This window comes from Silurus aristotelis (genome assembly GCF_946808225.1).
Source record: "Silurus aristotelis genome assembly, chromosome: 1".
In the NCBI taxonomy this organism is placed as follows: Eukaryota; Metazoa; Chordata; class Actinopteri; order Siluriformes; family Siluridae; genus Silurus; species Silurus aristotelis.
Genome location: NC_139574.1, coordinates 8,928,849 through 8,954,622, shown reverse-complemented (window position 1 = coordinate 8,954,622; position 25,774 = coordinate 8,928,849). Strand labels below are relative to the sequence as shown.

The following is a 25,774-nucleotide window of genomic DNA, read 5'->3' as shown; positions in this document are numbered from 1 at the left end:
TAGACATTCTTGAAGCTGGATGTGGCTGCGATTTCGCACATACAAAAAAAAAAACTAAATCCGAGTTTTACAGCCTGCTAGAAATTGTAACATTGACACTGTGCGAACTTTAGTTTCTTTTTTTTTTTTATACCCCTGGCATTGATTATTTTTAAGTTTAATAATAATAATAAAGTGACACCACGCTTAAAACTGAGACCAAACAAACTTCTCAGTCTGTAATTTAATACGTTCCTGAGGGAACTCTGACTTTAACAATGTTCCGCATGTAACAGGGACTGCATTCAGTACACGTGCACCAACCCAAAAGCCCTGTACTGAAACAGTACAAATAAGTGTACGGTCAAACCCTTATATTATACGCGTCATTTAATTTCAATGTAAAACTGTAACTGCACAATACAGAATCAGTGAGAGCTTAATTTATTAATGCGTAGAAAAAAAATTAAACAAGTGCAAGAATTTGGCATAGGAGGAAGTGGTCATTTTTAAAAAGTCAATAATGTGGAAATGTAATAAAGATATGAAAGATTTTTTTATTGTTTCTGTGCAGCTCGTTACCAAACAATCCATCCACAATCCTTGTACCGGTTTTGTAGCCCTGTGTTTGGGGGACCCCCTGATTTACACAATCTGAATCATTTAACATTTTGTAGCTGCCTTTTAGCAATCCTTTTTATCATTCTATCATCACTTCATCCTGGTCCTCATTGTGTGTTAATGTTTTCTTCAGCAAACCAAACATAAAATAAAGTAAAAAAGCAAGCTACACACTCTCGTGCGCATGTTGAAAAGTTAAAACACTTAACGCCCACAAAAAGCCAAGCTCGTCGAGCTGAAAGTGATGACTAAACGCTGGAAGGACTCCTAAACGCAGTATGTGGTAAATCCTCCAATAAAATAGTTCAGCCACTGCAGCATGCCGCCTAACATGGAGACGCACTAACTCCTCCTTGTTTTTTTTTTATTTTATTTTTTTATAGGGAGCCATTACTTTTGTCCTAATTGAAGGCCTAGGGCTGTATTTTTTTTAATTTGTGTATTGTATTTAGTTTTTCAGATTGTTTATTTTAATACAAATAAATAAAAAAAAGTGTTGGAGAAGATTTGTAGAGGGCTTGCTGGCTCAGGTGGGATAAAGGGGAGACACACAGCTCGGCAGCTCTCTTGAGAAGAAAGGAACTGGTGAACCTGGCCAAGGCACATTGATGCACATGGGGAGCGAAGGCTGACCGGTGTAATCCAATCCAATAGACGATCTTCTGTATCTCAAATTGCTGTAGGAGTTAATGCTGTTAGTGCTCGAAGGGTGGTGAGGACCGTTTTGGCAGCAAAAGGGAGAACAACGCAATATTAGGCAGGTGGTCATAATGTTATGCCTGATCAGTGTACATGCACACACATCTTACACAGGAGCTCCAGAAGGATATGAATGGTGTTCCCAATTAACTGACCATCACACCTGTATGTGGTTTTTGTCCAAATTATTAAAAACATACAATTGTGTAAAATGTCTTTGCATGGCAGAACATTTGAATTTCACTTTACTGGAAGGTAGAGGTCCAAACTTGTGCTTGAAAGCAAGCACCATGAAGATTCGGAGTGGACTACAAGAGCTTTTGGGATGACCCGGAACACCGACTGTACTCCCATTTAACTTCAGTGTTCGATCTCACAACTGCGCATGATCACAAATCCTTATAGTTACATTCAAATCTGGTGAAAAGCCTTCTCAGAAAAATGAGGATATTCTAACATCTGGCGACTAAATCTCAAAATTAAGCACATATCAGTGTGATAACTAGGTGTCCACAAACTTTTGGCAGAAACGATAGGTTCAGAATTGGTAATTTATTCAGTAGCATGTCTTAATCAATCCTACGTTTTTGTTTCAGTTATATGTGCCAAACTTAAGCGGAAGAAGAACTGGTTCGGTGCGACCGTTTACGTGGAGGTGACAGCGGAGGGAGAGAGCAGGAAGACAACAAAGTCTCACAACCCCTCCAGCCCCAAGTGGGATGACCGACTCACTCTGTAAGAACTATTCCTCCACCAAATTATCTAGTTTCACAGAAAATCAGCTCAAGACCATATCTTTCCACTGTTCACACACTAGTAATGTACTATTAGCAAAAATGTTATGTGACTAAATGTGGTACTGTCACATTATTTTTCTAAACACTCCAATCGGAATTAGGCTGGTTTGAACACTGCTGGTTGTGTGAACACACAAAAATTTGATGAATAAGGAATAAAACACCACAGAACACGGCGACAACAACAGCCTACAATTTATCGTTAATTAAACAGTTTATAGTCCTGTTTAAGAAGAATTCTATATTTTTCATGAAAGAAGTCTCCAGTGTCAGTGTTTTGTAACATTCAGTAAATTTTCCACCATGGGAAAGCCATAGAATTATAAAACCAACCGTAATAAACAGTACAGGTCGACCGATAGAGGGTTTTACCAAAACAGATAGCTGGGTCGGATCGTACTTGCAGATAACTCGTTAGTCAATGATAGTTTATTGGATAAAAAACACCATGTAAAATAGTAGTGAACTTTTTGCCGGTGTTTTCAGCGATCGACTACAAAACCAAAGAATTGGTCGACCTGTGACGTCGTGTTTCAGTGTTTTATTCCTTCTTTAAGCAGCACCTCCTGAGCTGTCAGGGTCGATTATTTCAGCAGCCTTGCAGCAGCGTCCATCTCGCTTGCCCGAACTGCTTCGCTCGGCATGCTGGTCAGAACCTCGTGCACGCACTCCTTCGCCCGCTGCAAAGGAAATCCTGCACACTGCTGCAGGCATGGCGAGGCTGCGCTTCTCAGCCAGGGAGGGAGGGGGGTGCTGTCGGGGATTTTGCAAGTCATCTATGTCGTGTCGAGATCTCGGTTCTGTGTAGAATATTTAGTCCGTCACTTGGCAAAAGTTTGAGGGGGTCTGTAATGTTGTCAGAAAACATTTTGTGTCTCGAGACACGTTTGATCGATTGGAGGTGTGTAAATATTTCAGTGCTGGGTTTGTATTAGGAAGAGTAAAATGGCAAGTATTTGAAGTGGAATAGCAATCTTCTCGGAGCTTTCCGAGTGGGTTTGTCTCCGGTTGATTTTATGAGACAGAGAGAGAGAGAGAGAGAGAGAGAGAGCGCACGCGGGAGAGGGAGATAGAGCATGCGATGATGGATGCTTTAACTCCAGGCTCTGCGCGACTGCTGATTTGAGCTAATGGTGGAGAATGCAAACGAGATGATGGAGGGTGCCGACATTCAGTCAAAGCCCCTGTGTGCTGAATACCAACTGCCACGCTCATCTGCAGAGAGCAGGGAGGGAGGGAGAGTCAGCCAGCCAGAGAGAGACTTATGGTTTGTCCTTCTGACTGCTTTTAGAGGTGTTTGCCCAGACGTAATGCTAGTTAACGCAGTGCGTCGATGAGCCGCTGCTCCCGAGCACGCTTTCAGAACCGGCACGAGGTTCCCGCCTCTGCCTCTCACCTGTGACTCATGTATCTTCGGACTCTGGTGTGCAATTCGATTAGAGATGCCGATTTGTGTCTGGAGAACGGCGGTTGAAATCTTTTAGCCAGATCGATTTAAGCCAGACACCTGAGGTGGAGGGGAAAAATTGAGAGCGCTGCACCCTAACGCGGGTGAAGCTTCATGGGCTTGTCTCATGCTCATTCCGACACTCCCCGTGGTTGCTATAGTACCATATTTCTGCTCATGTATCTGTCAAGTCATGTCACTATATGCCTTGTTTGAATGATGTCCCCTCATCAGTTAAACCTGAATAAACCCCAAAAGATTCTTTTGTGGCCAAGTATTATAAATAATCCTATACAAACGCACACCTTTTCTTTGCGTTTATCGTAAGCGCTTATAGCAAAACGAGGTCTAGTACAAGTCGTGCCTGGTTCATAGTTTTGTAAAAGCATTCAGAACGCCAGGCTTTTTGGATGGTGTCTGTATATCATTATTGAAATACAGACAATACGTGCTTTTGGTTTGGTTTTGGCAGAGGACTACTGAAAAACAAAACTTCCTGGAACATTTGCCTGGCAAGATAGAAACAGACGTTTCCTAAAGGATGTGTTTATTAATATACGTACAGGTCACGTTAGGTGCCGACTTGGCCGCATAAGACTTACACATGAGTTACTTATGAGTAAAGTTCCTCCCTTATGACTTTCATGTCCGTTTCCTTTGACTGTAAAACTACGGAAGTCCTAAGAGGCCATGCATTTATAATATTTGTTTGTTTCTGATTTTCTCCTTATAATTATTTTTACCTGCACCAGCTGCCACAAACGGTTATGGTTAATATACCGTATTTTCCGGACTATAAGCCGCTACTTTTTTCCCACGCTTCGAACCCCGCGGCTTAAACAACGAAGCGGATGTTTCATTGATGTTTGACCCGCTCACTCGAATGGGACTAGCCGTGGGCCGATGACAGGGTGGTCATTAGTCTTCGGAGGGGGCACCGCGGCAGCCCTATTAAAGATAAATGGACTTGCCTGGCAAGTGTTAAGGTTGGCCAACGAAACAGAGGAAGCGCTATTTGAGATATCAGCAGAACTACATACAATCAGAGAAGCAGTTATTCAAATTAGGTTGGTTTTAGATATGTTTACTGTGGAGAAAGGTGGGGTATGCAAAATGTTGGAAGCATCCTGTTGTTTCAGCTTGCCGGATGTATCAGATTTATTACAACATATGAAATCCGCAATAGCAACACCACATGACATGTCCTCCTCTTGGGACGCCTGGTTACAAGGATTATCGGGGTGGGCTTATTGGGCCATAACAACTGGGGCTCCAGTTGTTATTATTTTATTGTTGTTGGTTTTCATTTTTCCATCTATAATGCCTTGCATTACTACGGCTGTACCAGCGTGCATATCATCATCTGTAAGTACCCGCTTATTAGCCCTTACTCTAACTAAACCAAGTGACGACACTCATAGATTATCATAGAAGATGATAGCGAGGAGGATGATTATGCGTAAAACGGAACTTATGGAATGAAAGAAATGGGAAAAATCTTAAACAGAAGACCTATATTCTTGATGTGATAAATAAATGTTTTATATTATAAGGTTTGGTTGTCATAAAATGACACAGGGGTGGAATGTAAGATGAAATCTTTACATTAATATTATAATTCTGTTTAAGTATATGTATTTTGTTAAAACCAGTGTATGTATGAAGTTCTTTCAAAGCTGAACTGCAATAATCCATAAAGCTTGCAATGTAGAGCGTGATCAAGGCAGCATGTCTGAACACAATGCTCTTGCCTGGGCACTGTGCTCTTAGCTAAGCAAAACAGAGAAAGATAAAAGATTGTCTTTGTACAGAATGGGAAAACATCTGTGTGCAGTGCCTCACTAGGGCGAAGTGAAAACAATTGATTATAAGTATGCAATGTCGTAATAAGAGAATTAATAATATTGTAGGTCGAGGGAAAGTTTAAAAGCATGGTGAGAAGCGTTTATCGGAGCGCTTCTCGGTGCAGCATTGTCTGACTGATGAACGCCTATTTGCTTCTGCAGAAGGCAAATAAAATTGTCTATTTTTATTCTCATGTCGAGACTCTGTCTCTTTTCTGAATAGATAGGACTAGAAAGCAAATTTTAAACTACACTGTCTACAGGAAAAGCGAATCATTGGTCACGCTGAAAAAAAACGGGCATGAAAAAACGCACTTCACCTGTGTTCTGAGCTGCATGGCATCGGGAGAAAAGATTCACCAATGGTGATTTTTAAACGCACGACGATACCAAAAGAAAAACTTCCGAGAGAATTAGTTGTGAAAGGAAGGAGGAAGACAGTGAACAATGACTTTCTTGGTCGGCTACTGTTTAGATACAAGCCGTTGTAACGCGTTGAGTCAGGGTGAAGGGAGAGCTCACTAAAACTCCAGTTGCAACAGAAATCATATAAGCACAGACAGGTTTCCAAAACTCATGCTTTTTTTATTTTTCTTGGCAACAGCATTTGGCAGGCTTTTCCCAAAATGCCGCTCTGCTCTTAAAGGAGACACAACATATTTCACCCGTTGCACCGTTTAACAGACACTGTCTTTCGTTAAAGCCTGTGTAAAGTTTAGTTTCAGTGTAGGCATTATAGACAGGTGCGGCTTATTTATGTTCAAAATAAAAATCTTTGTAAAATTCAATGGGTGCGGCTTATATATGGGTGTGCTTTATAGTCCAGAAATTACGGTACATGATGCTGCGATGGCTGCTGCCTCTAGAACATGCTCTTATGCAGAATATACCAAAAAATTACTAGGAATGTTCAGTTCAAATTTATTTCTATACAACTTTTCAAAATGGACATTTGTCTTAAAGCAGCTTTACAGAATTTAAGAATTAAACATTCTAGATAATTATATGCGGTGCGTTCACATGGATTAGATGGACGCGACCCCCTGCCTCAAATGGTTATTTGCAATAACGCTGCATCTAGAACACGCTTTAATGTCCAGTACACCATAAAATTGAATACTGATCACGAGGAATCGGTTTGTCTAGATCGCGGAAAAACGACTCTTTGTCCGGATAAAAAAACGAATGGTGGTCTTTTAGGACTTCCGTAATTAGATTTTTTTTTTATATTGTAATTTTTACGGTACTGCTAGTAAATGCTTTTATTCCACGATACAAGTGATCTTTCATAATGTATCGCCTGATTTTTTTTTTTAATTTATTTTTTTTTTCCCCATTATGTAAAGCTGAAATGTATTCTTTAAATGTTATGGATTTGATAATGACCTTGTGTCTGGCATGTACATAGCCCTGATGCTAACATCACATTCAAACCTAATAAACAAGCAATACATAAATATCATGTATTGGTACCAAAATTGTACCAATAAACAATTTCTATAATAAAAGAAATAAAATACGCCTCTTATAGATGCAGCCACATGCAAAAAAATGCAGACGTTCAGACGGCACTAAAATCTCAGGGATACTCCAGTAACATTACTTCACTTCCCAATATACAACTAACCCATTCCGAACAGGAACTTCCGAGTAGCGCCTGATCCTGTGGTCACTGCCTGAGAACAGAGCCCGCTTTTCTTCTTCCGCATTGCATTTCCTTCACGCCGATAGCTTTCATTGCTCTTCTGCATTACGTTTCTTTCTTGTGTGTGGATGCAGGAATGTAACGCCACAGTCGCAGTTGGAGTTTAAAGTATGGACCCATCACGCTTTAAAGGCAGATGCTCTGCTAGGGAAAGCCACTCTGGACCTGCGCCAAGCCCTGGAGAAGCACGACAGGAAACGTAGGACGAACACACACACACACACACACACACACACACACACACACACACACACACACACACACACACACACACACACACATTTGTTGTGGTTTCCTTTGTGTTGTAGCTCTTTTTATTGTTAGTCGAAAGATAATTCGCTGTATTGCGACTACAAATGAGGCCAACGCTCAACAGCCAATCAGCTTCCTGTTGTTAGCGCAAATCTAATAAATTGGATTTATTACATTTTAAATTCTTAAAAAATAAAGGCTTACATTTTACTTTGTGCAACCTGCAGAAACCCTGACACACACACACACACACACACACACACACACACACACAGTTGATCCTATGCTTCTTTAAATAATATTCTATAGTACATAAATTCCTGGTTTTATTGTAGTAGAAATAATGCATAGAGGAAACAGTTTTCTTCTGATACGTTCTGGTTTTGATCACGATCCTGTGGCGAACATCTACACAGTGACCCAGATGTAAAAAAAAAAGTTGCCGATGCTCTCCTGAAGACGACTATTTCTTGTGTGTGTTCGGTGTGGGTTTAGTTGAAAACGTAAAAGAGGTGCTGAAGCTGACTCTGGAGAACAAAAACGGCGTGGTGAATTCCGGAGAGCTCACGGTGATCCTGGACGGCCTCACCGTCGAGCAGGAGCCGCTGCACAACGGAAACACCGTCACTACCACCAGTGAGTACTGAGACGTTTCTCCTCTTCGAAATACCTTCGCATTCATCGTGTTAAAGTAGCGGTTAATCCGAGTTTGTGCTTTCTTTCGCAAAAGAAGTTCAACAGAACGGAGATGCTATTCATGAGAACGGGGAGGAAAACACCAGAGCTCCGAGCAGGTAAGGGGACGCAAAACATCAAACACTGTAAGACACGATTACAGATGAACGATTGACCAAAGATGTAATTATTGAGATTTACCCAGAAATCTGAAATGACCTACTGGGTGGTTTTCGTCCCTCTTTCTTGTTCGCTTGCTTCCTTTGATTTTTTTTTTTTCTTTCTTTTGTGTGTGTGTGTGTGTGTGTGTGTGTGTGTGTGTGTGTGTGTGTGTGTGTGTGTGTGTGTGTGTGTGTGTGTGTGTGTGTGTGTGTGTGTGTGTGTGTGTGTGTGTGTGTGTGTGTGCGCGACTTAAACAGTTGTGTATACACTGTCTGTAATGTGTGTGTGAGGGGGAAAAAAATCATCTTCTGGTGTACTAAATTCGTCCTTGTCCCTTTTTCCCCTCTTTCACTCCGTATCCAAGTTCTGCTTTGTCTTTTGTAACCATGAATCTGTAACAGTCTGGTGATCCATACATTTCCTCTTTGGTCAGCCAGACCAGCTGTTTTTTTTTTAACATTATCTGTGATGCACAGTCACCACCCTGTGTCAGAACACGTCCCCGAAAGCCCGTCACGCCGTTTCAGTGGACTTCCTGAGATTTGCCGACTGTCTGCTCTGTGCTTCGAAGCTTTTGCATGCTGTGGTGCGAGTGGACAGATGTTGCATGCTGTAGTCAGGGACAGATGTTGACTGAGCAGAACTTTGTTTCACCCGTTGTGATTTCCTGCCAAAGAGGGCAGACCCCAGGCACCTCCACCCTGCTGCTGAAACATCTCAGCTTTGCCTGCACCTCAGCAGGATGACCCGAGGCGTTTTTTGCACCATCTGCTAAATGTGTACGCGTGCCTGCGCGCGTTTTTTCTCGAAAGAAAAAAGTCGCTGCTTTGTTCTAAATATCGCTACCACTTCAACAAACAAGTACAAAGTGTCTCCTTTTGAAGACACAAAGTAACTGCTGTCCTCCTTTAATGTCTCGTGTACTTTTTTCTTTCTTTCTTCCTTTCGAACAAAACTCTACCAATTCCTCATCCTCGATCATGTGACCATCCCACAGCCAACCACCCTCTCAGAAGAGACGCTTGCTTACATTGAACAAACGGACACATCTGATTTCCGGTTGAAGCTGGTGTGTGTTAGAAGCAGGAAAAATGGCCAAGCGTAAGGATTTGAGCGCCTTTGACTAATTGTGATGTCTAGACGACTGGGTCAGAGCATCTCCGAAACTGCAGCTCTTGTGTGATGTTCCTGGTCTGCAGTGGTCAGTGTCTATCAAAAATTGCCCGAGGATGGAACAGTGGTCGTGGGTGGCCGAGGCTCATTGATGCACGTGGGGAATGAAGGCTAGTCAGTGTGATCCGATCCAACAGACGAGCTCCTGTAGCTCAAACTGCTGAAGAAGATAATGATGTTGATGCTCGACAGGTTGGAAGTGTTTTAGCAGCAAAAGGGGGACCAACACAATATTAGGCAGGTGGTCATAAAGTTATGCCTGCTCGGTGTATGCACGCGAGCGGGTGCAAAATAGTATACAATTAAAAAACGCTTGTTTAGGACGCCACAAAGCACAAGAACCGGCCGTTTCCTTACAGTATAGTTGTTCACATCAGTAGCTTAATGCAGATCACCCTGTGGTTTGCCTTGTAGCACATTCTGAAGATTCAGTAGTGCTGTGGTGTGAAATGGGACAATTCCACATTGTTAGAGGTGTTTTAGAGGTGTTCAGCATCCCTGTTTGGGTTTAGGCTTATTAATGGCACCTTGAAGGCGTTAGAACTTGAACGTCTGACCTTCTAATATGCAATACAAGCCACAACTGTTGTACCCCAACTACCCAGTTTTACACTGGCAGGCTTGTCTGAACTACTAATTTACACCTGATGTTTAACGTGTGTGTTTGTGTGTTTGGTGCATTATGCAGCTCAGTGAATGGCACGTTCGGAGTCGAAAGCGAGGCCCCGTCCACCTCCTCCGGCAACAGCGATGGCAGCCCTGTTGTCAATGGCGACGCAGAGTCCACACCCACACAGCAGACTGCTACGTCTACCACAAATCCCGCTGAACGAAGTGTGCCAAGTACGACTGGTGAGTCATGCATGCTGGGATACCATCTGGGACAGAGGCCATAGGCTTCTGTAAAGGTCATATTTTATTCTTTTATCTTAAAATGGGATCCATTAAGCAGCTTCCGTGCTCCAAGTCGGCACTCGCTTGCGTGCAGCCGCAGGTTTGTGTAGAAATTGCTCAGTAGTCTGAGCTTTTTCTACTTTCTTTTATTTGGTGTGTTTAAGTGGTGGATTTGCTTTGCTTCATCAAATGAAAACTCATCTGTGGCTCATTTTCATTAAGGTGCTGATTCAGCACCTCTACCAGGCTTAGTGAGCATGCAACCAGAACCGGCGCGCGTACACACACACACAAAAAAAAAGTATAAAAAGAGTTTTGAATTAAATTAACTTTTTTATTATTTTTAAATGACTCGTTTATTAATGAAAATAAGCAATGCTTATCAGCAGATAACTTATCTGAGCACTTCATATGTTTGAAACTATAAATAAAGGGTTTCTCCACTGCATTTATTTCAATGTTGTTGTTTTTTTTCTCTCCTCATTTTAAATATTTAGAACATTGCGAGTTATTGGCGATTTTTGTCCAGCATTTAATCACCCTTCATTTTGCAGTTAATGGGGAAAACTCTGCAGATGCTGCTTTAGAAGAGATGGTGCTGCCCTCTGCTGGTGGTGCTGAGGAAGAGCATGAACCGGTCTCCACTTTCCCTTCAGCCTCCACCTCCTCTCAGATCCAGTCTGCAGCTGTTTCCTCCAGCACTCAGCTCAGCACTGGTGCTGCCTCTTCTTCCACTTCCTCGTCTGCACCCAGTCAGGCAGGAGCTGATGCCACTGCTTCTGCACCAGACGCTGCTTCGGGCACCAGCACAGTCACAGATGGAGCCAAACCTCGACAGCAGCCACCCAACGCTAGCGCCCCAGACCCTCTGCCCCCTGGGTAAGCCACAGTCCTCATCATTATTATGACACAAACTCCAATTGGTTATTCAATAAAATAACTGTATGTGAGCACTAATTCCCCGTCACTAAATGCATTTCCCCAAGCTTCTCTTTTCTTATTTTTGATTGACACTGATGCAGAGGTTTTACATTTCATCCCTTCAGGTGGGAACAGAGGAAGGACCCACATGGCCGAACCTACTACGTTGATCACAATACAAGAACCACAACATGGGAAAGACCACAACCTCTGCCCTCAGGGTGAGTCTCTACCGTCCCTGCTTTCAGGAAGATTAATGATGTTTTTGCAATTTCACATTCTTTCCCTCCTCACAGTTTGGTCCGTACGTGAAAACTCCAATGAACTTTTGAGGTCAAAGAAGGATATTGGAAACTGTTCAGTATTTGGAATGAGGATTATTTGAGGACCTGGATAGTTACAACATCTACAAAAATAAATAAATAAACATTTTTGATATTTTTTATTATTTTGCAATATTGGTTGGAAATCAAACGGTGGAGATTTGTGTTGCTTCAGCCACAAGCGTGTTAGTAAAGCCAGGTACTGATTTAGGATAAGGAGGGGTGCAGTCATTGTTGCAATTCATCCCAAAGGTGATCAATAGGGTTGAGGTCAGAGGTCTATAGCAGGCCACATAAGATCTCCAACCGTTTCTGAAGAAGGAGAAAGGTGTCCCAATACTTTTGTTCATACATTAGTTTTCTTTTATTTACATTTCCATTTGCTTTAAAAGGGCATCCAAATCTTGACTTGCTATCAATCTAAAAGGAAAACGTGTGAATGGGACGTTAACTGAGGCAGCATAAGATCTGAGGAGGAGCATCAAGTGAGCCGGGGGTGCTTTTAAAGCTTGGGGCAATGTTCTCCTTCTCTATTTCTGACAGCTTTTTGCTTCACTGATGCTACATTAAGCGGGCACTGTGTAGTTTCCAGTAGTGGACGAAGTACACTAATGATGTACTTGAGTAAAAGTACAAAAGTATTTGCCTTCAAATGTACTTAAGTATCCAAAGTACTATGATTTATTACGGCTGTAATCTTTTATTTTTTCCCCACGTGAAAACACACTTACAAAACCGTGCCCTTCTTTTTTTTACCGTGTAGCTGGGAGAGGCGAGTGGATACCCGCGGCCGGATCTACTACGTAGACCACAACACGCGTACCACCACGTGGCAACGGCCAACCATGGAGTCGGTGCGCAACTTTGAACAGTGGCAGTCCCAAAGAAGCCAGCTACAGGGCGCTATGCACCAGTTCAACCAGAGATACCTCTACTCGGTACAGTGGCTCTATTCTAACACACGTGTGTAGCGCGTATTTGACACGTATGAACGATGGTGCCGGTGTTTTTGTCTGTTTCTGTTTCTTTTTATCTATCTATCGAACTATCTATCTATCGAACTATCTATCTTTTTGATCTGCACGGCTGTAATAAAGACCACTTTCTGCCGTTCTACCCCTTTGCACTTCCACGCCGGTGAAGCGTCCCCCTTTGATTCAGGCAGCCTCTCACTAGGTCTTTGACATGCTGATTAATCTCGTTTCTGTTTGATGACTGTGATTAGCTTATATACCGTAGCCGTGAGGACGTCTCTCTCTCTCTGGTGGTGTGTGTGGGTATATATATTAAAACCGTTGATGATGCAGACCAGCAACAAGGGCTACAGTTAGTTTAGTTCTTTAGTGTAACACTGAAGTTCTCTCTTTCTCCTGCTCTCAACCATGCTTGTGTTTTTGCTCCGGAGACAGGCTTCAATGATGTCTGCAGAAAATGACCCTCTCGGTCCGCTACCTCCTGGTTGGGGTAAGTCCCTTGCTGAACAGATTTGTTTTATGGACAATTCAACGATTGGATTTAAACACCTACAATCATATTTTAATGTGTCGATCTGGTGTTTATTCATTTCTGTTAAGTTTTGGAGTAAAACCCATTTCATTTCATTATTTCCACCACTATGACAAAAAATAGAACCCTACTCCATTTTAAGAATCTAGTGAGAGAAATGTATATTATATACACTTTAACATTTAGCTAATTTTTCCACAGAGAGACGTGTAGATTCAAACGACAGAGTGTATTTCGTTAACCACAACACGAAGACCACACAGTGGGAAGACCCTCGCACACAAGGGTACGCCTCTCTCTCTCTCTCTCTCTCTCTCTCTCTCTCTCTCTCTCTCTCTCTCTCTCTCTCTCTCTCTCTCTTCTGTCCATCTTCTTCACCCTTGCCAGTGCTGATGCTTAGAAACTAATTATCACCCTGGTTCGTGCGCAGGCAAAACGAGGACCCTCTGCCCGAAGGCTGGGAGATCCGTTACACAAGAGAGGGTGTGCGCTACTTCGTGGATCACAACACTCGCACTACAACCTTCAGTGACCCAAGGACCGGCAAGTCCTCCGTGTGAGTACACATTCCCTTTCCGCATTAGGCCTGCATCCATTAGCGGTGTGTTATTGATACGGATTTAGTACGTTTATGTCTTATTATATAAAAAAAATAACCCTGCACTGGGTTGAGCCTGGGGTGTGTTTACGTGTCTCGCCTTGTTGTTCATTACTGCCAATCGCTTTGTTTTGCTAAACTATGTACTGTAATGTGTTAAATTATTAACAGTACAATACCCCATACTGTGATCATCATTCTTTAAGACTCCTGGGTAGGCTAGGCCATGTCTCTGCTAAGTCTGGGACAAACCTGTATTGCATATGCTTGGGTATGTATTAATATAGTTACAGTAATTGATGAGGTTAGTAGGCCAATCTGGCCTGATGTGGATTAATGCCAGAGGTAACATTTTAGTAAATCAGTCAATCGAAATGCTCCCTAAAGCTACTGCAACTTTATTTCACACATCTATTTGCATTAAGAAGCTCAGTTCTTAGAGAAAAGAGAGACCTCTAGTGCTTCTGCCTTGTATCTGCACCTGGCTCCTATTCAAAAATTGACGAAATACACCACATGTAGCCTCAAAGTGCCAGGCATGATGGAGTTTTTTTTTTTTTTTTTTCCCCTTTAATACATTTCATGGCTTAAACTCGCGCACGGTTGAAATTTTGCAAGTATGCCAATGAAAATGCTGCAAACCCTACATGTGTTGCTTTACGTTTGCATTTTGGTACTCGATCACATTTCATCATTTACAAATGGTTTTACAGCATTTCATCAGAAACTGAACTGCAGTGGCTTTGACACATCGTTTGACAGGATTTTTTATTTTTCCTCTCGAGCGTTTACATATGTTCCTCTTTGGCATCTATTCTGTCTCATGTGACATAAAAGTTACGTAGAAACACAAAGTTTAAGGTTTAGTAGGCATAACTCTCAAGTCACCACGTCCCCCCTGATCTTAGTGACCTCATGATGGTTTTATAGCACCTGCAATACTCACTATGATGCACACAAAGCAGATTTACAGAAATCCAAATGTAGATAAAAAAAAAATCTATTCTATTAAGGACTTTTATCATTAAAATTTAATCTCCTAGGCCCACACATGAAAACAAGCACATATAGGGATTCAAACAGAGGTAGCATTGATGCCTTCAAGCATACGTGGAGGTGCAATTGCCCGAAGCAAAGTGTCCGTGTCCCCGTGTGTGTGTGTGTGTGTGTGTGTGTGTGTGTGTGTGTGTGTGTGTGTGTGTGTGTGTGTGTGTGTGTGTGTGTGTGTGTGTGTGTGTGTGTGTGTGTGTGTGTGTGTGTGTGCAAATGCATGCAAAAACTTTATAATGATTTAAGGCAATGGTATGGCACTTTGGGGGCGTGTCTATAAAATGACTGATAGGAGGATAATACAAACAAATCTTCTGAGCCAGAACACAGGTTGCCAAACTTGTATTTTTCCCTCTTTTGAGATGCACAACAAATGTAAAAAAAAATGTTTTCCTACATTTTTATTAATAATGAAAAAAAAATGGCTGTTGAGTCATAAGACATGAAAGATTGTCAAATTGTATTTGATATCAATCGAGTGTTTAATAAAACATAATATTCTCATCCTGTATCTGTTTTTATTTATATTTGTATCTTTCCTCTGTCTTGCAGCACTAAAGGGCCCCAAATAGCATACGAGCGCAGCTTCCGATGGAAACTAGCTCACTTCCGCTACCTGTGCCAGGTAACCGCATCCGCACCTGGATTCAGCACGAACAAGTTCCCTTTTTTCTCCTTCAATGTCTCAGTCTTTGTTTTCTTTCTCTTCCCCAGTCCAACGCGCTCCCCAGTCATGTTAAGATCACAGTCTCTAGACAATCATTGTTCGAAGACTCTTTCCAGCAAGTAAGAGTTTTCCACCTCTCCCTGTGTGTTAAGCATGTTCACTGTTTCACCCAGGAATGCCATGCAGCTCAGATTTACTATACAGATGAACCTTTGGTGTACTTTTCTTTTGTAACTACTGGCATTTCTTTCTAGATAATGGCTCTGAAGCCGTATGATCTTAGGAGAAGGCTTTATATCATTTTCAAAGGCGAGGAGGGGCTTGACTATGGAGGCCTTGCCAGGTTTGTTTGATTTTATTTTTAATTTTTTTAACCATACATTTCTTACTGGTCCATGATGAACAAATTTATTAAGCAACAAATGTTTAGCAGCTGATTGTTTTAATACACGACAGGGAGGCAAAGAACCATCCAACACTTATACAATGGCCATTTTCCAGCATTGAGAAGTTAAAACTGTTAAGACTTTGTTATGCAGCGGTTTAATCGATTCGACACAACGTCTAAATTCGTACATAGAAATAAAGTAGAGCAATAAGATCTGATTTATTTGAATAAATTAAAATAAGTGTGAATGAGACTGAGATTCCGGCGAGGACTAACAGCATCTTTCAGAGACGCACGAAAATCATCTATTTAGCTCAGAAAGGTATTAAAAACATTAGAACCACCGCCTCGTTCTGTATGTAACCGTAACTATATCTTATTGCTGTTACAGTTGTTTATGAGGCAGAGCAGAAACATAGAACATTTTATAGAAAATCTCGAAACTATGAATCTGTGTTTAACGGTTTGAACACACATTTCCCAGCCAATCAGAATAGAGTATGTCGCTATAGACCAGGGGTCGGCAACCCGCGGCTCCGGGGCCGCATGCGGCTTTTTCATCCCTCTTCTGCGGCTCCCTGTGGCTTTGGAAAATAAATAATGAGTATTTAATTAAAATGTCTTTTATTTTAGTTCGCTAGTTTTAAAAATGTAATTCTAAATCTGAAGATTTTGGTGATCTTGTGAAATCGAAATAAAATGTGTTAAATTTTTTTGTCGCTCTTCATATGGATCACAACCGCTAATGCGCGACACCCACCGGCACGCGACTTCTTAAACTTTGGTTGACGGCACACAGAAGAGGACGGCATTTTCGGTTTGCTGCCGGTGGATCATTTATGTTCGGCGTTCTTTTCATAAATACAAGAAGGACTCAAATAGACATTGAGTATTTTACTTGAAAGTAACCTTCAACCCAGTGTCTTTTTTTTAAGGAGTTCAAAATGTTTTTGTTGCATGCAGAAATGTAATTTCATTTACTCTGCAGTTCATTGATTTCATAAATGCAACACATTATGGTTTGATTATACATAGCATAAAGGCAAAAAAAATAAAACCGTTACATGTAGTGTTATTTCAATTTAAATGTCAAAAGGGTTTTGCGGCTCCCAGTGTTTTCTTTTCTGTGGGAAACAGGTCCAAATGGCTCTTTGTGTGGTGAAGGTTGCCGACCCCTGATATAGACAATGACTAAAGTTGTGTTTAAAAAACATTATAAATGAATTGTTTATACATATATATATATATTGGGATCATTGGGAAGCACCTCCATCATAAGTGGCAGTCGACCTGTATATATATATTTTCTGCAATAAAATGAATGTAAATGCTACATAGCTGCATGAGTGACCAACCTGATCATGTGACCTTTTTTCATTATTATAAAACACCCAATGTCTAAAATGACTCATTTGAGTTAACTTTGAAAAATGGATGATAAATGAATAAAGGAATGTAGTAATTATTTGAATGGAAACCTGTTTTCTTGCATGTTTTATAATAAATAATATAATTGTTTTATAATTGTTGTTTTGTTTTGTTTTTGAACAGGGAATGGTTTTTCCTCCTCTCGCACGAGGTCCTCAACCCCATGTACTGTCTGTTCGAGTATGCCGGCAAGAGCAACTACTGTCTGCAGATAAATCCCGCATCCACCATCAACCCGGATCACCTGACCTACTTCTGCTTCATCGGCCGCTTCATCGCTATGGCAAGTTTGTTTCCTTGTATAGTAAACGCTCACATTTTGGAGCTCCGGCGTTATTTCTAGCTGCATGGTTTATATTAATGCACTCAGTCCATGTTCTGTACTTGGAGCTCACAGGGACTTGTATGGCGGACGCTCAACTTAAGCGTGTTTAAAAGACCGACCGTTGATTTCTGTAATGAGAGACATGTATACAGTCAACCCCCCGATAATTCGCGGCTCGGAAAATTTGCGGGTTCTCATTCTGATCCTAACTAACAGCAAGTTGCAGATTATCTTAAAATTTCGAAATCGCCTTATTATCTCAACCATGAGCCCAAAAAAGCAAATAGCACACACTTGTATAGGCACAGGGAATCAGTTTTCTAAGGCAGATTGTATAGACTGTTCTCAGGGTGTCCTTAGCTTTCTCTATAATGAGAGTAAACCTGGGTCCCTGTGGCACCGTGGATGAGGCCGTCTCTTGTGTTAATGAGTGTCCTCCTGTCCTATGTGTCTGCAGGCTCTCTTCCATGGAAAGTTCATCGATACAGGCTTCTCCTTGCCCTTTTACAAGCGTATGCTCAACAAGAAGCTCCTCCTGAAAGACCTGGAGTCCATCGATCCAGAGTTCTACAACTCTTTGATCTGGATTCGGTATGTCCCTTACATCTCTCTTTACCCGAGATTTCCAGCAAGCATTGCAGCAGTCTGCACGATTTCTCTCTCTCTCTCTCTCTCTCTCTCTCTCTCTCTCTCTCTCTCTCTCTCTCTCTCTCTCTCTCTCTCTCTCTCTCTCTCTCTCTCTCTCTCTCTGAAAAGTCTAAAGTTTGCAATGCTTTTGGTAAACTGAAGGAAAGGCAGCATATTAGTGTTCATATTCAATTTAAAATATTACTTGCGACATAACCAGTATGACATGCGGTGAAATGTGTAATGATTGACCCATAACATGGAATAAAAAAATAGAAAATAGTAATTCTTTCTTTCTTTCGTTCTATCTTTCTTTCGTTCTATCTTTCTTTCGTTCTATCTTTCTTTCTTTCTTTCTTTCTTTCTTTCTTTCTTTCTTTCTTTCTTTCTTTCTTTCTTTCTTTCTTTCTTTCGTTCTATCTTTCTTTCGTTCTATCTTTCTTTCGTTCTATCTTTCTTTCGTTCTATCTTTCTTTCTTTCGTTCTATCTTTCTTTCTTTCTTTCTTTCTTTCTTTCTTTCTTTCTTTCTTTCTTTCTTTCTTTAAAACATGAAGCGGTTTGAACTTTAATAAACATATAGATATAAACCACTTGGCAGAAAAGCCAGTGATGCAGAGAGTACTTAATATTAGAGAGAAGAGAGAGAACACGGTATTATTCCTGGAAACTGTTACTTTTGCACTGCACTGGATTTTATCTAGTTGATTTGTGACTTTGTGAACTAATTGTTCTCTCTGTTTGGATTAAACATATACAGCTTCTAAGTATTAATGCGTTAAAAAAAAAAGATATACATTTTGATGAAATGCACGTCGTGTTTGTGCTATAAAACGTTGACGATTTTTGTATTTAATGATTGTTCACCAGGAAATTGCTGGGTTCAATGTAACGTGTGCGTTCAGAAAGTACCTTCAGACCATGTCATTTGTCCTTGTAGCAGAATTGTGATGTTTTAAATATATATATTTTTTCACATTGATCTATGCTTCACGTCTCGTATTGATGAAGCCTAAATGTTTGTGATTGAAAAAAAAAAAAGAGATCAAATTAAAACGTAGCGGTCGTAGACCATATGCTTTGCTATGCCACGTGAAACATCCAATTTCTCTGGATCATTATTTTTCATGTGTTTACACTTATGACCGGATTCTACTTGTGGCAAATTCAGTTGATTGGGCATGATTTGGAAAGAAAGACGCCTATCAGAGGAAAACCCCATGAGGTCATGGAAGAAAACTGGCTCCAACAGCTTGGAGACGGTGCAGAACACGGCGAAGCCCACAGTAGAGATTTCAGCAATGTGTTGAATTGATGGTTGATCATCTGTAAGTTTCTTTCATCTCCACACATGATCTCTGGAGCTTAACCCATGTGATCATTGAGCTCTCAGTCGCCTGTCTTCTTGAGACCCTTCTCCTCCTGCTTGCTCAGGTTAGCTGAGTGGAGAAACGTTTTTAGCATTTAGATGATTTATAACATAAAATGTGAAATTGCCATCAGTGAAATTGAAATGCCAACAACGAGATTTGACATCTTCACGCCATGAAATGCGATGGAAACATTTACGTTTATGCCGTTTGGCAGACGCTCTTATCCAGAGCAATTTACACACAGTTAAACGCCTTCGGGCTTAAGGGCCTTCCTTAGGGGCCCAGGAGTGGCAGCTTGGTGTGGCTGGGATTCCAACTCGACCTTAACCAATGCCTCAACGCCACTAAGCTACTAAATGTGTTATTTAGACTTGGACATGTGCAGACGTTTTCAGGAAATGGTTTATTATAATGATGTAGCAAAGTGATTTCCATGAGAATGTAAATGTGTCTCTTTTAATCCAGTCCTGGACTCGCATTTTACGTTTGTTCAGCAGGTTTTGAAAGCAGCAAAGTTTTTTCCAAACTCTAAAGCAGAAAGGACATGTATCTATGCTGAATTACATTTAAAGGATAAATGAAGAAATTGTGCATTTGTAACTAAATCTTTTGGCTATTATTTCTCTATAATGATTCGATGGCCGTGCCTGCTTAAGAAGTCAGAAGAACTAATTACTGTGGTTCTGTGCATCCTTGTAGGGACAACAACATAGAGGAGTGCAGCTTGGAAATGTACTTCACTGTCGATATGGAGATTCTAGGCAAAATCACGTCTCACAACCTGAAACCAGACGGCGATAACATCCTGGTGACCGAGGAGAACAAGGAGGAGTATATTGGGTAAGAGATTTTTTCCTTCACAGCTAGGAGAGAAGGTACAGCTATGTATCATGGTACGATCAAAAAACGTGATCATTACTCTGCAGGTTAATGGCGGAGTGGCGCTTTTCTCGAGGTGTCGAGGGTCAAACCAAAGCGTTTCTGGACGGCTTTAACGAGGTCGTGCCCCTGCAGTGGCTGCAGTACTTTGACGAAAAGGAGTTAGAGGTAAAGCATGTATTGTGTGTGAGGGGTATTTTGTCTTTTAAACCCCAGCTCTGATTTCCTTTTATACTTACATTTTTTTTATTTCCAACACAGTTGCTTACTGAGGTGTGTGTCTGTGTGTGTCTGTGTGTGTCTGTGTGTGTCTGTGTGTGTCTGTGTGTGTCTGTGTGTGTCTGTGTGTGTCTGTGTGTGTCTGTGTGTGTCTGTGTGTGTCTGTGTGTGTCTGTGTGTGTCTGTGTGTGTCTGTGTGTGTAGGTGATGCTTTGCGGGATGCAGGAGGTGGATCTTCAGGACTGGCAGAGAAACACTGTGTTTCGCCACTATACCAGGAACAGCAAACAGATCATGTGGTTCTGGCAGGTACATATGGACTCTTGTATTTTATTTTGGAATGATATGGAAAAAATATACATACGATATGATGATAATGGATGTATAGTAACGCCTGATTTATTCTACTAGACGTATAGTAACAGCTTCTTTTATGTATGATCGAGGTTCTAGTGGTATGTATTTAGAGAAGGGGAAAAAAGTCTGTTAATGAAATGACTTTATAACTGCTGTAATGTAATTAATAAACAACGCTACTGTCAGAGCTGCTATAATAAATAAGAACCTTCTAAACGATTAGAACTGAGAATTTAACAGTGCTGGGGTCTAAAAGTGTTATACAAAAATATCTATTGTTTGATTTAAATAGAACCTTTGTCGTGTGTGTGCAGTTTGTAAAAGAGGTGGATAACGAGGTTCGTTTGCGGCTGCTGCAGTTCGTCACGGGCACCTGCAGACTACCCCTGGGGGGTTTCGCTGAACTCATGGGTGAGATGGGCACACACACACACGCGCGCACACACACACAGGGAGATTGACAGTCATGTTTAGCTTCTTCCATTTTCTAATGATTGCTCCAACAGTGGACCTTTTTTCACCAAGCTGCTTGGCAATTTCCCCGTAGCCCTTTCCAGCCTTGTGGAGGTGTACAATTTTGTCTCTAGTGTCTTTGGACAGCTTTTTGGTCTTGGCCATGTTAGTAGTTGGATTGTTACTGATTGTATGGGGTGGACAGGTGTCTTTATGCAGCTAACGACCTCAAACAGGTGCATCTAATTTAGGATAATAAATGTAGTGGAGGTGGACATTTTAAAGGCAGACTAACAGGTCTTTGAGGGTCAGAATTCTAGCTGATAGACAGGTGTTCAAATACTTATTTGCAGCTGTATCATACAAATAAATAGTTTAAAAATCATATATTGTGATTTCTGGATTTTTTTTTTTAGATTATGTCTCTCACAGTGGACATGCACCTACGATGACAATTTCAGACCCCTCCATGATTTCTAAGTGGGAGAACTTGCAAAATAGCAGGGTGTTCAAATACTTATTTTCCTCACTTTATATATATATATATATATATATGGTCTTTATCTCTGTAAAGCTGCTTTGAGACAGTGGCCATTGTTTTAGGTGCTATACAAATTTAAAAAAATAAATATCAAGCCTTTTCTGGTCTTAACAACTAATCAGGAAATGAGTATAAATGAAAGACATATTGTAGTGAAGCATAAACCAACTGGCACTGGAGTTCTCAGAGTGTATTTGTTTCATTCATGTTTAAATTTTTTGATCAACAACTTCTTGTTAAAACCATTAAACACTTTATATTTTGCTTTTATATATTTGAGCCCCTTTTTCACCCAGTTGTGCATTTTTTTTTTTACAGTATTTAGTTTAGTAGTGTTATCAGTTTAGTACACTTAAGCAGAAAAGTTTAATATAAAAGAGTACATTTAAATGTATTCAGTATAAAAAAATTTTGCATGCCATATGTGGATGTTGTATCCTGTATCCTCAACCCCAAAGAACCAAAAACAGGAGTTTGGGCAGGGTTTTTTATTTTTATTTTGGAATATTTCACACTTCATTCAATCATAAGTACTGATTGGAACTCATTCACTGTTGGAAGGTTTGCAGCAAAGCTGTAATGTGTGTGTGAGACACTGAGGTAACAGTTTATCGGGTGTCTACTCCACCTCATCTTTACCAGAATGAGAATTATAGATACTGGTTTATTTATTTATATGTATGTATGTATGTATGTATGTATGTATGTATGTGTGTGTGTATGTGTGTGTGTGTATATATGTGTGTGTGTGTATGTGTATATGTGTGTATATATATATATATATATATATATATATGTATATGTATATTATATGTTACATAATTAAACAGTTCACTCCTTCTATGTGTCCTATTTAAATACTCACTACATGATCTTTAACAGGGAGTAACGGACCTCAGAAGTTCTGCATCGAGAAAGTTGGCAAGGAGACGTGGCTTCCCCGGAGTCATACATGGTGAAAAGCTTTTTCATTTATTTCAGTTTTCGATCACAATATTCCAACTTTCTGCTTGAATCCACGCCTTATTTACACGTGTCCCCCTCCCCCCCCTCTGCCGTTCTACAGCTTTAATCGCCTTGACTTGCCGCCGTACAAAAGCTTCGAACAGTTAAAAGAGAAGCTCCTTTTCGCCATCGAGGAAACCGAAGGATTCGGACAAGAGTAGAGAACTGTCCTCTCTGCAGCAGCACGTCCAGCAGAACAGAGGAAAATAAAGATGAAATACACAAGAAAAAAATTGCACAGAGAACTATCAATGTACATAAGCTATTTTCTCATTTTAAACCAAATCTTAATCCGAAACCTCATTTAGCAATTTCCATAACATTATTCCCCATGATTATGCAAGCATTTTATCTTGTTTTTTTTTTTTTTTTTTTTTTTCTTCCCTTATCTTTTAAAAGCAGAAATCTAAATACAATAATGGACGTTGGTTTGGTTGTTGTTTTTGTTTTTTAAAGGGGATTTGACCCGGGGGAAAAAAAAAAATCAGAAAGGATTTTATAATTAAAACCATAAACTACAGCTCTAGTTTTATAGAGCTCTTAAAGAATGTTTGTAGTGTTTCAGTCTGTTCCTTTTTTTTTTTTTCTTTCTTTCTTTTTTTTTGGGGGGATCTTCCAATGTGTTTGTGCTGCAGTTGCATGGCTGTCTCCAGAGAAGAATGACCTTCTCCCATCCAAACCCTGTTTCCCCCAGATCCATGAAACTCCATGCAGTAAAACCCATAATCCATGTGTCATATATAAAAAAAATGACAAAAAAAAAAAAAACATTGACAGTATTGCAGTTGTCACTTTAGACCAAAAGTATTTTCCTCCCTTCTTTTCTCTCTATTGCTCGCTCTCTCTCTTTTCAGATGATTTCATATAGAGTCATGTTCTTAGGGGTTCCCAGGGAAAAGAGAAGCCGTTTACTCGCATGTCACAGCTGTTCATTTTTCTGTATGCTGAGGGTTTGGACAGGCCTCTAGATTGACCCTAGACTACTGCAGAGACGGAGCTGATATTTTGTCCGCATGTTTAGAAGAGATCGGAGGCAGAGTGGAAATAGCGATGCCCAACACTCATCCAGCAGTTGTTAGCGAGCTGTAATGATCGTTGCTGTTTTCAGGGTGAAACAACCAATTGATTTATCTGCAGCAGAAACTAGTTATTTCATGAGTTCAAGATTTGAATGCAGCTCATCCCTTAAGAGAATCGAACAAGCGCGAGTCGATTCGGACGCTCGTGAAAGAGCCGAAAGAGAAGTTCACTGTGGCAACAAATCACTGTGCGAATATTTGATATATTAAAGGAAAAACTCAACCCTGAATGATCTGCATATTTATCTTTATAACTAAGGTTTTTTTTTTTTTTTTAAAGCAGTTTATAATTTACTTTGAAATGTAATTACAAATTTTTGTTATTTTGTTTTTTTTTAATACGAGAGTGCGAGCATCACCAATACGGCTAATTTCTCGCTTCATCTCCACCTAAAGAGAGGTTTGGTTAAAAAAAAAAAAAAAAAAAAAAAGTTTAAAAATATATAATAATAAATATATAAGTACATATAAATGTTAAAGTAAAACATTCACCCTGAATGACTGATTTATAGCAGACATATTTGGCATCCACTGTTAAATTTGTAACTGAGTTTGCATTTTTAAAATTTTTTTTAAATAATATTTTTTTTTTTTAAGCCTTTTGTTAACATGCCATTGGTGCCAGTGGGATTCAACCCCTCTCTTCATTTCTATAAAAAAAAAAAATGATTGTATTTATTCTCCTGCTCCTCATTTCTCTACTACGCTCACAGATATCAAAATAGCAACGTCATTATCCTCTCCATCTTCGCTAAGCCGAGTCTCGCTTTGTTGCAGTCTGCGACCACGCAGAAGCTCTCGAGTTTAAGTTTTAGGAGTTTGTAGCTAAACCTCACTACTGTCTGAGAAAATCCCGTAGATTTGAAATATTTTTTTTTTTGTTATTAAACACTATTATTTAGTGTCGCATTGTACACCCATGGGGCCTCAAACATCTCACAGGAATAATAAAAATATATCGCAAACCAACGTTTCATGCATGTTTCACAAAGCTCAAATCGTCCCTCACCGCCATTCACTCCCTATTAAAGGCCAGCGACTGTGGGGTTACATCACTGACAATGCCTTCACAGCGCTCTACATCCCCCCCCCCCCCTTTCCTTGAATTTATTCCTCTTCCAATCGTTGCTGTCGAGGTGAACACGCACATTGTGGAACGACATCGCCAATAGTGAACACTTCAGGGTAAAGCTTAAGATTAAGTGAGATACTGAACTAACACCCCTTTTTCCACTTGTAGATGTGAGGATGAGGTGAGGCCTTTCAAAGCAACACATCCATTGAACCCTAATTTTCCAACTGAAATGCCAGTATGTGATTAATTGTGCATTAGAAATAAAGACGATTTTTATATAAGCAAATACATAATTTTAAATACTCAAATTTGTCTGATTTTCAGGTTTTGTGTGGATATTATTTTTTATTTTTTGGCACCTGTTAATTTATTAGCAGTTAAACTTCATTGTCATTCATCATTTCTTTCCCCCAGGTGTTTAGATGTCTAATATGTTTGTCTTTCCCATGAATTGATTCACGGCAGAGACTTGAATTCTAAACGCTGCTTTCAAATTTATCCTTTTTTTTTTTTTTTTTTTTTTTTTTTTAAACATTATGATTATTTTTTTTTTTTTTTCTTTTGAAATGTGAAACTTACCAAAATCTGCCTCTGGTGCTTTCTGCCACATTACTAGAGCAGGACATGATCTGTCTACTTCAATAAGTGAGTTTGTCTGCAAGCTGCTACTGTTGTGTTATGATCCAATCATTATAGTAAAAGTTCCTCACCACT

General features: G+C 40.3%; 1 protein-coding gene across 4 annotated transcripts in view; it reads left to right on the top strand.

The window, feature by feature from the left end:
• wwp1 (WW domain containing E3 ubiquitin protein ligase 1) overlaps positions 1-25,774 on the top strand; it is a 44,224-nt gene extending 18,450 nt beyond the window's left edge. For 3 of the 4 annotated variants that reach the window (XM_083545272.1, XM_083545275.1, XM_083545274.1), the window contains 22 exons: positions 1,896-2,034; positions 7,167-7,291; positions 7,840-7,980; positions 8,075-8,138; positions 10,043-10,206; positions 10,803-11,127; positions 11,295-11,390; positions 12,256-12,430; positions 12,902-12,956; positions 13,200-13,284; positions 13,429-13,554; positions 15,199-15,271; positions 15,361-15,432; positions 15,568-15,656; positions 17,253-17,412; positions 17,912-18,045; positions 20,152-20,292; positions 20,379-20,499; positions 20,755-20,859; positions 21,222-21,318; positions 22,784-22,856; positions 22,968-25,774. In XM_083545272.1, the coding sequence (XP_083401398.1) occupies positions 1,896-2,034; positions 7,167-7,291; positions 7,840-7,980; positions 8,075-8,138; positions 10,043-10,206; positions 10,803-11,127; positions 11,295-11,390; positions 12,256-12,430; positions 12,902-12,956; positions 13,200-13,284; positions 13,429-13,554; positions 15,199-15,271; positions 15,361-15,432; positions 15,568-15,656; positions 17,253-17,412; positions 17,912-18,045; positions 20,152-20,292; positions 20,379-20,499; positions 20,755-20,859; positions 21,222-21,318; positions 22,784-22,856; positions 22,968-23,067 (2,660 nt within the window). In that variant the 3' untranslated portion in view covers positions 23,068-25,774. The remainder of the gene's footprint in view (positions 1-1,895; positions 2,035-7,166; positions 7,292-7,839; positions 7,981-8,074; positions 8,139-10,042; positions 10,207-10,802; positions 11,128-11,294; positions 11,391-12,255; positions 12,431-12,901; positions 12,957-13,199; positions 13,285-13,428; positions 13,555-15,198; positions 15,272-15,360; positions 15,433-15,567; positions 15,657-17,252; positions 17,413-17,911; positions 18,046-20,151; positions 20,293-20,378; positions 20,500-20,754; positions 20,860-21,221; positions 21,319-22,783; positions 22,857-22,967) is intronic. The other variant, XM_083545273.1, reaches the window with a different exon arrangement.